This window comes from Homalodisca vitripennis, chromosome X (assembly GCF_021130785.1).
Source record: "Homalodisca vitripennis isolate AUS2020 chromosome X, UT_GWSS_2.1, whole genome shotgun sequence".
Lineage (NCBI taxonomy): Eukaryota > Metazoa > Arthropoda > Insecta > Hemiptera > Cicadellidae > Homalodisca > Homalodisca vitripennis.
The window spans coordinates 36,095,478-36,107,753 of NC_060215.1; the positions used below are offsets into that span (position 1 = coordinate 36,095,478).

At 32.5% G+C, this 12,276-nt stretch overlaps 1 protein-coding gene across 4 annotated transcripts in view; it reads left to right on the plus strand.

Moving 5' to 3' along the window:
- Nucleotides 1–10,681, plus strand: part of LOC124368901 (protein roadkill) — a 131,833-nt gene extending 121,152 nt beyond the window's left edge. For all 4 annotated transcript variants that reach the window (XM_046826416.1, XM_046826417.1, XM_046826414.1 and 1 more), the window contains 6 exons: nt 254–405; nt 2,974–3,101; nt 3,733–3,910; nt 4,886–5,064; nt 5,347–5,489; nt 8,303–10,681. In XM_046826416.1, the coding sequence (XP_046682372.1) occupies nt 254–405; nt 2,974–3,101; nt 3,733–3,910; nt 4,886–5,064; nt 5,347–5,489; nt 8,303–8,447 (925 nt within the window). In that variant the 3' untranslated portion in view covers nt 8,448–10,681. The remainder of the gene's footprint in view (nt 1–253; nt 406–2,973; nt 3,102–3,732; nt 3,911–4,885; nt 5,065–5,346; nt 5,490–8,302) is intronic.
- The last annotated feature ends 1,595 nt before the right edge of the window (nt 10,682–12,276 follow it).

Here is a 12,276-nt window from a genome sequence, read left to right on the forward strand (position 1 = left end):
CTAAAATAGCAACCAAGTTCAAGTCTCTTCCAAATCTTTTCAGAGAATGTTACAGCTTATACAAGTAAACTACAATTCCACTAACGATGAACCATATAACTAAACGTTTCATGTATCAATTTACCCCATTTAGATTTTTTACCAATATATCTTTCCTTATACCTAGGAAAGTATAATAATGGTAAAAAAAAATCACTGAATATGATAGGTTGATTTTGAAATGACAAACTTACACATCTGTTTATGATTGCAGGTGTTTAAGAGTCAACCCCAAGGGTCTAGACGAAGAGAGCAAAGACTACCTCTCCCTCTACCTTCTATTAGTATCCTGCAATAAAAGTGAAGTGCGGGCCAAGTTCAAATTTTCAATCCTCAACGCCAAAAGAGAAGAAACCAAAGCAATGGGTATGTCATGTATTCTTGTTTAAGTGCCTGCGGAAATGTGGTAGGCAGAGCAATCCACAGTTTGCGGATAGTTTTTAACTTAGTATCCAAATATCCTGAACTTACTCTGTTCGTTTTCATGTATGTTGGTAACTGTTAAAAATATATGTATTTGTTAAGAGTTGGGCTTGGTCACCCAATGAGAAGTAATTTCACAGAATTTTGCAATGTCATTGCTCTTGTAAAAATTTTATCTGGATGTATATGTTTTTTTTTTTTTTATTAAATCTGTTTCATGAGGCATCATAAATAATTAATATCACCAATTTATAATAAAGTGCTATCTGCTACTTTTTGATTTAATAGTTTGTTGATATTCATTCCGTAATTAATACCTACAAAGTAAATGTACACCTGACTTTGAGGCAATGTGGGGCACTTTGTGATCATTATACCAAGAACTGTGCTGATGACTTCACCTTCAGCTGATCCGAGGTGCGACCCCTTTACATCAGAACGAAAGCGTGTTTTTAACTTACGAGTAGACTAGTTGTTTTGGTTTCAATAACCATTCTGAATAATTTTGCTGTCAGTTTTTAAACAAAAGTTTCTCTTTCTGCTAGTTACATTTTAGTATTTTAGGTGTAATATTTTAATACCTCAAAAACATTGGAACATTTTTGGATGTTAAGTATGCCTCCATAAATGTTTATCGATTTAATATCTATTCCAAATAATAATGTTCATTTTCAATGTAACAAAAACTAAAAACATCAAAATGATTTTCATGTGATACAGACTAAACAATATTATTATCAAATATTTTATCTAAATTCAGTATATCATGATCAGCAACCAATTTTAACACTCAATACAGAATAACATGTCTATAATTTATTTTTGAGATACAATTGTGCTTATTTGTTCCCACACACATCTTGGTGTCATTCTGCATCAGGTGTATCTTTATCACTGTTTTTATGGATTCATGATTTATGGACTTGATGACTCAAATTTATGTATTTTAATTCATTCTAACTAGTTATTTTATTTAAACTCTTCTACCTCTTGAAGGTTTAATGTAAGAAAGGGACACCTGCATCTATTCTTTGCCACATAGTTATATTTAGTTATGAAACAATGGTTCAAAAAGGAAATTATTCGGGCTATTAATCATGGCCATAAACACACTTTCAAGAGGCCATACTAATATATTGTAATAGAATTTTGCAGTGTAAGATTTTTGGAGCTAATTTTTTATATTAAAAAAAAAGAACAAAGTCATAATCTACTTCAACACTCTTTGAATCATTAAGTCCATTTATACAATATTAATGGTTGATAACAAACATAGAAGGCATGCACAAAGCATCATTTCCTCCTAAATGTGAAATTAATAGTTTTAAATACTTTCCGTTATACTCCTTGGAGTTTTTGATTATTATGTTTTCCTCCTTTTCCCAAAATGGGGATATGGAAAAAATTCAAGTGGTTGAAAATTCCCTCAATTGATTATAACTCATTAAAGGCCATTTACAAAACATTTTCATCATACAAAATGGTGGCAGTTCAAAGTACGACATTTCTGGTATAGGTTTAAATGAACAGTCACATGAAAATTTTAAATAATTACTGTTCATTTTTATTCATTCTTAACTTTCTATTGGGACAAGATTTTGTTGGTGTCTTACATTCAGACTTGATGCCCTTTCATATGAATGGTTACAAGGCAGAGTTTCCTATTTAAAAATATTGACTTGCTTTCCTTCCTCACTGGTCATTTTAAAAATATATAAAAAATTACTTCAAAATAAATGTTAATTTTATTATAGCAAAAGTATTCCAGGAGTATTTTTCACATCAGTTGTAGCATTTAAAATATAAGTAGAAATATGTTTGTTTGAACTTAACTGTTAATTTTAAATCTACCACTAACCTGGATTTTGAATTATTGTATTATTATATTTAACGAATTACATGATCTAAGTTCAGTTCAAATTCTTTATTAACCTCTGCCCCGTCAATTTCGAGAACAAGGGGAAATGCTTTAAAACAAACTTTGCATGGTCTCAAAAACTATCCTCTAAAGCTTTTTATTTGTGTTTTCATTATTAAAAAAATTAAGAGGGAGAATTACATTTGTAACACATAGTAAATAATATGAGTACAACACCTTGTAAAAATAATATGAGGTTATCGTCATGAATGGTTTTTACACCCTCAATATAAAATTGAAACATTTTTCTTGTAAAATATATTTTGTAATAACTCATTACTATTCAGAATTGGTAAAACTAATTTCAAACTAAAGGAAATAATGGACAGCAAAGTAAAAAAAATCATATGCAACAGTGTTACCAGAATTGTGGTAGTGGTGAAATATTCATTAAACCTAATACTACTATTAGTGTAAGGTCATTAGGTTAGTTTGAAATGTGTCATATTGCTGATTGCTGATTTAGTGGTGTTGACAAATACAATATAATTATCCTCATCTGTTATGTAATCTGCTTACACACCACATGAATTGTTTTATGATGAAAATGTATGAAAAATTAATTGTGAATTAATGTATAATTTTTATTGCAGAGAGCCAGAGGGCCTACAGATTTGTGCAGGGGAAGGATTGGGGTTTCAAAAAGTTCATAAGGAGGGATTTTCTCCTCGACGAAGCAAATGGACTACTTCCAGATGATAAGCTAACAATTTTCTGCGAGGTATTGTAACATTTGGTCCCAATAATAATATTCTGTTCATTAAATAAAGTATTTTGCATGATTTTGTGTTGGAGGAATAGATGATTTGATCTGTATTGGTGTCTCTGTTGACGTAATGGTATTATTGGCTGTATATTTGCAATAAGCCAATTAAAAACAAACAGCCAATCGAGTGAATTTTTACCTGGAACATTATATTATAATTTTGTTAAAAAGTAATAACATCTCAATATTAAGAATTGAAACTTGTGAGCTGCATGATTATATTATTTCAAGTATGTGAAAAAGATTACCTGTCTTTCAAAATGCAGACCAACTGTAGACATCCTATACAGACAGCTGCTTTTATTGTACTTTCTGAGCTCTTGGTTTTCAATCAAAAAGCTTTGTAAATAAGTTTCTTACTTTAAAATCACTAATGGTAAAGAACTAAAATTGTTTAAATAGAAGTGCTAAAATGTATGTTACTAATGCATTGGAACAAAATACCACCTTGGTATAATGAAGGTTCATTGAGTTTTTGAGGTTCTGATGCCTTATGTACCAGTGAGTGAAGTCATGGAACCTGTTACCAGTTATTGAGTAAAGCACTGTACCGCTTAGGTTTTACCAAGAGCATTTCTGGTTGTAGGTGAGTGTGGTTGCTGACAGTGTGAACATTTCTGGCCAGAGCAATGCTGTCCAGTTCAAGGTGCCGGAGTGTCGCCTGCCTGATGACCTGGGGCAGCTGTTTGAGAACCAGAAGTTTAGCGATGTCACGCTTTCAGTCAGCGGCAGAGAATTTTTAGCACATAAAGCTATCTTAGCAGGTAATCCAAGGAGAGAGTCATAATCAAAATTGATTAGGATATGTTTTGTTAGCCATTCTGAACAAGAAAATTGTCCCACTACTGTATCATTACATTGCTGACTTGTTAAACGGAATTTTGCTGTGTTGTAGTTAAAAAATATTATCTTTTCTAGAAATAAAGATAATTTAAAGAAATATTCCATTTTTAGTACCAGTTGTCTTTTTCCATAATATTTGTATACTGTATGTCCACCAATCTCACTCAATTAAAATGTGTATTGTACAGTTTTTGTACAGAAGAAAGTACATAGAACAATCATTGCTGATCTGATACAAGCTGATCAGAGCATTGTATAGCGAACTTGTGTAAGGTTGCTGGGTTTATTATGACCACAAACTGTGATATAAAGGAGAAGTAACATAAAATGCAAAAATTTGTTTATGAGTAGTGTTTATCTGCCAAATCAGATGCATACCCTTTTTGTAACATTTCATGAAACAATTTAAATGTATGGAATTATGAATCATACTGAAATCTAAGCAACCACATGGACTTAATATTTGCTAAATTACTGTATTCCACTCCACTCCTAAGATGTTTATCTAGGAAATGTACCAACATATAAAATTGTACTGTTATTTTTATTTGAAAATTATCAACCAATCAAAATTTGTAAAAAATTTCAAAACTTCAATTTACCTTTTATAATTTGTGTTATCAATTGGTTTCATTCCTTTATTTTTAAACAGTGTTGAATTTGTATATTGTGTATCTAAAAAAAGGTGTCAAAACAACAAAATATTGTACAAAGAATATATATATATAGTGATAGTTAAAACTTGACTGACCAAGTTTCACATGACACTATTTAAAAAGTTAGTAGAAAATAGACTGAACAATTTAAATATACTATCCAGTTACATAGTAGAAGTAGAGTTGAATGTTGATCACAGTTTCTCTGTTTGTTGATCACAGTTTCTCTGTTTGTTGCAGCTCGATCACCTGTTTTTGCTGCCATGTTTGAGCATGAGATGGAAGAACGCAAACACAATCGTGTTGCAATCTCGGACGTAGATCATGAAGTTTTGAGAGAAATGCTACGCTTTATTTATACAGGAAAAGCGACAAATTTAGAAAAAATGGCTGATGACCTTCTTGCGGCAGCTGATAAGGTGAGTGCTGTGTGGGATAGGTTAGATCAATAGGAAATTTGGTAATGGAAGAGAGAATGTGTAATATATAAGATATAAACCTGAGTGAAAACTATTTTTTCTAGATCTGATGAGGTATTTGTAGTGATATTTTATGTAATTTGAAAAATATCAGTTGCATTTTTCAGGATAAACTCTTATGCCCTGACATAAATGCTCTGGTGTTTTGAAAATGCAGGTTTTGGAAGGTTATAGATTAAATAAACAATTACTACAGGAAATTGATTTTTATTATGTTGGCAGTATGCTCTCGAGAGGCTGAAAGTAATGTGTGAAGAGGCTCTGTGTACGAGCCTCTCTACTGAAAATGCCGCTGACATATTGATACTTGCTGACCTCCACAGCGCTGATCAGTTGAAAGCACAAGCAATCGACTTCATTAACACGTGAGTTCTGTTCTCTATATCAAACACCTATCCTAGTTCCCTGTTATTGCTCAGCTTTTTTATTTCTGAGAAGTGTGAGAGGGGTGATAAAATGTGATGAAACTGTTACAGTTGTGTAATTGAATACAGTTTAATGTACATTCTATTTAACTCTACAACATGGTTTGATGCTATATGGATGCATCGACTTTACATCGATGGATGCATTACATTGTTTGATGTCTATCTAACACCTGTCATCAGACAACGACTTAAAATAAGTAAAGCCATAAAGATTGAGAAGTCCTCTATTTGGTGAGACCATAAACTATGTAAAATAGTTTCAAACTGAAGTTGCTAGATTGTATAAGTAAACTCTACACCAGTTGACAATGGTATTTCATTGGTGAAGATTGTCACATTGAAGCCATGTTAAAGGGTTAAGAGAATATATCTAATCCCTTAATGTCTTTGAGTATGGACATAAGTCTTTCTTCATTTGTTTCTGATGAGAGCTTGTTTATATTTTACCAACTAGTGTAATAGCTTAACCTGATATTCTTTCTGTGCCCTAACAAAAGTATGAAGTAGTTATTGTGGCTTTTATCTGATGGGCATGTAATGATGAGTTACAGAGTTCTTGTCCCCAACTTACTTTGTATAATAATAATATCAATCATCATTATCATCGTAGTTTGTTTGATCATTGTTGTTGTCACTCAATTCTTAAACACAACAATGTAAGTGAAGCCAGTTGTCAGGAATGACCTAAACTAGAGGCTGTGAACCTGAAGTAGATACAATAAATACAATTAAAATCATAATGTATTTTATAAGGAAAAGTACAATATAGCCACTAGTATTAAAGAGTGTATACATTCATAAGTACTATACACACTTTATTGTACTTTCAAACTGTGTATTCTAAAACTGTATTTTACAATTTTTATTTTAAGTTGATTAATAAAATTATTAAAAAAAGGAAAAATATAGAAGTAAAATAATCTTATAATACTTTGTACAATATAAAATATAAGTTAATAAAAAAAATTTTAAAGTATGAACAACACAACACAAAAGGGTGAACGATTTAGAAACTGTACTTTATCGCCAAAAGAGCTATCTTCTGACCAAAACATATAGCTTATCTTGAGTGTTTTGTTTTTTAAGTTGGCTATTATTTAGACAATGTAGACATACATAACAGTTAAAAAATCTATTATAGACCTTTGTACAGTATAAAATGTAGGAAAACATCACTTGTTTTAAGAAAAGGGTGCAAGAAGCAAAATTGTACCTTATTGTCACCACATGATACTCTACTCAGAGAACTGTGGCCCCTGAGGGATTATAAACTCTTAGCACAACACACACGTTAGCATAGCTTACCTCCCCAACCTGATTACTTGGCTTCTCAACATTATACCTTATTGTCACCACATGATACTCTACTCAGAGAACTGTGGCCCCTGAGGGATTATAAACTCTTAGCACAACACACACGTTAGCATAGCTTACCTCCCCAACCTGATTACTTGGCTTCTCAACATTATACCTTATTGTCACCACATGATACTCTACTCAGAGAACTGTGACCCTGAGGGATTTATAAACTCTTAGCGTATAACACACACGTTAGCATAGATTGCCTCCCCAACCTGATTACTTGGCTTCTCAACATTATACCTTATTGTCACCACATGATACTCTACTCAGAGAACTGTGACCCTGAGAGATTATATACTCTTAGCATAACACACACGTTAGCATAGATTGCCTTCCCAACCTGATTACTTGGCTTCTCAACATTATACCTTATTGTCACCACATGATACTCTACTCAGAGAACTGTGGCCCCTGAGGGATTATAAACTCTTAGCGCAACACACACGTTAGCATAGCTTACCTCCCCAACCTGATTACTTGGCTTCTCAACATTATACCTTATTGTCACCACATGATACTCTACTCAGAGAACTGTGGCCCCTGAGGGATTATAAACTCTTAGCGCAACACACACGTTAGCATAGCTTACCTCCCCAACCTGATTACTTGGCTTTTTAAAATCATCAACTGGGAGCATGGTATACAAGTTATGTTTTTATTTAATATAAATAAGATCTATATAAAAGAACATTATATTTAGACACATTCACTTTTTTTCTTATGAAAGTTAAATATGTAATAAAAGTAAGTAAATGAAATAAGAATAACTCAAACATGACACTGTATGTTGGGAACCTAGTCGATGACTGAAGGATGGCGCGACCACAGGACTGTGAGTGCACATGTGAAGCTCTTGGCTCTACTAGCGTTAAAGTGACTCCATGCTTTCACTGTACCATTTCATATAAAACAAAATGTCGAGCAAGGGGTATTTTACTGTAAATGGGAGAACTGGTCTATCGATAATACAGGATAAAACTGCATCACATAATAGATTTGTAAAGAATTGCAGATAGTTTAATGACTTTTGTGGACATACATACTCATTGAACCAATACCAATATATTTGAGTTGCGATGATAGTCATTACCACTATTACTATCAATGCAAAATACCAAATAAATGAGAATCAGAATTATTAGATCTCTATATTTTAGCAGACAACCTCTTAGTGTTGACTACCCTAGTAACTTAAAATAAAGTTTAAGTAAAGCTTAAAAAGAGTTAATAGAATAATTGGTTTTTAAAGTATGGAGCAAAATTAGCCTTGCTAATGTATTGTATTATTATAAACAATACAATACATAATCTAAAATTGTGTTGTGTGTTATAACCTTTTGTCAAATAGAGTAATAAATTTGTGTTTACAATAATCTTGTTTTGTTTAGACATGCAACTGATATAATGGAGACGGGAGGGTGGCGAGCCATGATACACTCTCACCCCCACCTGATAGCCGAGGCGTTCCGTGCTCTCGCAACACAGCAGATCCCACCCATCGGGCCGCCACGCAAACGCGTCAAGCAGAGCTGAAAACACCACTAAATAAACAGTGCAGTTCACAGACTTTATCTCACTTGCGTCATTTAGACTTGTATAGAAACCATTTCATTTTTACGTTTATTCGATTTTAATTGTTAAGTTTTTGATGGCGTCCGTTACGCTACGAACGGGCGGATGCGCTGTCTCATCCTATTTGATTAGATAAGATTGTATTATTAAGTTTGGGGCATTTTCACTGTTTTTTTTTTACAATTTTTTTTATGTAGTTAAAACCAACTTGGTAATGAATTTTATAGACACTTCTGAAATCTCGCCGAAAAAGTTAAATTGTTTATATACAGAGGCAGATGAACCTGACACTGTAAAATGTGGTTAGTATTAATTATAAGTTATTTAAAAATAAATTAAATTCTTCATGTTTGATCGATACAGTGTATTATTAAATAATATTTTCCTGCATAAATTTATAAGTAACGACCTATAATTTATGTGAATGGTTACAATTAATTTTTAATCAAAATATCTTTCCTGTTTGACATTGTCGGGTTCTTTTGCAATCTGTGTAAGTTTTAAACCTAATTCAATACTCAGTATCATGCTCCAGTTATTGTTAACTTGTTATTATGTTTTTGTAATGTTCAGTTTAATTAGAAGTCATATTTTTACAAAGCTTCCTGAAAGAAAAAAACATGTTTGGAGTATTTGAAACAGTTAATTGTAAACAAAGTGTGTTGGACTATTAATATTACTTGGGCTGTATTTGTTTATAATAAATAAGGGACCATGGAGCCCGCAGACATAATGTCTTGTTGTCAAATGTTTTGTAAAATGTTGGCGTAACCGTAAAGAGTTGAATGTAGGCTTACCCACCATTATAATATAGGATGTGTTTATGTGTTGCGTGTTAGGACGCTTTCCGTGTACGTTCTTGCGTTAGCTTGCACACATTTTGTCAAATGGACAATTTTGATTTTGCTTGTTAAGTTGAATTAATTTACCCCATTTAATTTTTTTGCAATCTATTTTGTTTGCAAAGTTATTTGCCAGTGATTATATCATTGGTGTATTTTTTGTTTTTGTTATTTACATTACACTTGACATGAGAATCAGGCTTTTGTCAGTGCTTTTATTATATTTCTGTTTGGCTTTCTGAATTACTCGTAATGATTTAATTAAAATAGGTTAGGTTACGTCAGTGTAGCGTTGGCGCTTACGTAATCTAACCATTTGGAACTCATTTAATAAAAAGCATTTTGATCTGCAAGTGTTTGGGATAAGTTAAGTCAGCTATATGCATCGAGTTTACTTATTTTAACTTACTTATTCAAACTTAGGTTATATCGTTTATGTGTTTTGAAGCGGTAATTATTTTTGTTGTTTGATGTTTTAATCGAAGTATATTTATTCAATAGTGAGAGATAAATTTTTTCTTTACGTAAAGGATGATTTGGGTTGACAAAAGCGTGGTTCCTGTCCATGGATCTCTCAACATTGGCTGGTTCCCTATGCCATAAGTTTCTGTGATAACAACAAGCCCCGTATGTTTGTACGTAAGTGTGTCTTGAGTGTGTGAATGTGACGAGTGTGTCAGTTTGTACTTTCAGGGTGGCCATCTGACTTGAGAGCTTTGCGAACCAGTTTGTTTCGAACCAAACTGTATCGTATTTCAGTCAACAATGTATTACAAAGTATGAAATGAATGAAACATAGTTACAACAAGCATAAAATGATAGTCTGAAACATAGTTAGAACCTTAAGTAATAATCCTCTAATTTACAAAGTTGTAACTAAACTGAAAGTACCAGCAATTGATTTCAGTTCAAAATTAGAAACTTGGGTATTGAAAATTTTATACAATAATTAAAAATATTTGTTACTAAGACCATCACTCAACTTATTTAATAATATATTTGTAACACAATTAAAGAGAGTGTGTTTTAATTTGAAATAAAGGCTTCTACCCATGATTTGTACATTTCCTATTGTTACCTGCACTGTGAATTAACAGAGTGGGAATTGTAAAGTCTGTGAGTGGCCACCCTGTAGTTGTTTTCTCAATCCATTCTTTCTTCAGTAAAATGCAGTGTTACCTCATCAACAATTCACACTGATCCGTTACATGTAACCTTTGTTGTCCCGTTGGACCCCCGTTCGCAGAACGCTTGTCTACTTCTGTAGCCCTTGTTGTACCTAGCACTTTCACTACTTTAGATAGTGACCTATATAGTAAGAAGTTTAATAAATAATAATTATTAATTTTTGTATTTGTTTGTTATTTCCTGTCACCTGTTTAAATTTTGGAACTAAACAAGTTTATTGGACTCAGTTCTTGGAACAGAACCGCTGAAATAAAGTGTAAGACGGGTAATTTGTTTGCAAATATTGAACATTATCCGTATTATAAAAACTGTATGAAATTTTATTAACTTCAGAATTACGTAAGTTTTAAATTTTCATCATTACACACAATGTAAACTAATTTATTGTCAGTGAATAAAGGCAAACTTTGGAAAAAATGATGTGTGACTGAACACCAAACAAGTTAGCCACACTAAAAAACTTAAATAAATAATTTGTTTGGTTTTGTATCTGCATCAAAATAATTGAAAAAGATGTTCCAATGATGTCAAGTGAATATTACAGATATATGGCGAATTAAAGGTCAGTAGAAGGTAAAGTACAGACCACATAACTACCATATATGTCTACCTCAATGAATTAAAAACAAAATGCTGTTTTATATAAAATGTTCTCAACACCAAACATTTTAAAGCAGGACTGTATTATCGGCCTGCATATGTGTAGATTATGTAACAGTTATATTAAAATTCAACAAGTATAGTGTAAATTACAGTTATCCAGTCACTTTTACCATAAATATGCAGTGAAATATGTTTTGAAATGAGTTGGCCTTAAATTGAGAAGAACGTTTGAGATACCGACAGACAGTCCATACTGCAATTACATTAATTGTCATTCTTATGTGATTGCCGAGTGCCATTTAGTACCTGAAATCAACTTGGGTTCATCAGTTGTTTCATCTGTTAGGAAGGATCGATTTTATAAAGTTATAGACACAGCATTTTTACAATTTTAAAGTCTCTCAATAAAATGTTAATCGGATTCACGAAGACAGATACTGCTATTTACTGGGTTTAAAGCCGCAACAGTGTGAATAATCTTGGATGTCTTTTTAAAATTCAGGAGAATGAGAATCAGCCAGCAGATCCTCCAACTAGTTAATAATGGTAATCATGCCATTTTATGATGTTTCAACTCGAGGAGAGAGACATAATACGTGTGTGGTGTTTGAAGACCACAACCCAAACCAACAATCCCCCAGCACCAAGGTCAAGAAACAACAATGGTTAAAGAAAGTAATGTACATTGTTTTCTCCAAAAGTACAGGATTGGTAAAGGCTATTGAGCTGGACAAAGGACTGTCACTGCAAGCTGGTACAATGAACAATGCTTGCCAGAAGTTCTTCAGGACTTGAACATGAAGGGTTTAATTTTGCACCACAACAATGCCTCTTCTCACTCTGCTGCAAAAACTTTGGAGTTTTTGGTCAAAGACTTGAGACTATTTTTGTGGGGTCACTTGAAATCAGTAGTTTTTAAAACACATACCACTTAAAAAAATAGGATCATTGCTGAGTGCAGACGCTTAATCAGAGAAACTTTTAGAAAGGTTTGGCAAGAATTTGAAAATAGGTTATTTTTTTGCTTGAACAACAATACTATCAATTTGAACATTTGATTTGAAGTTTGCAAAGGATTTACAACAGTATTCAGTGAGTAATGTTGTTGTTATTAGCAGTAGTACAGAAGTTTGTAGACTAATAATAGTTGTGTAAGA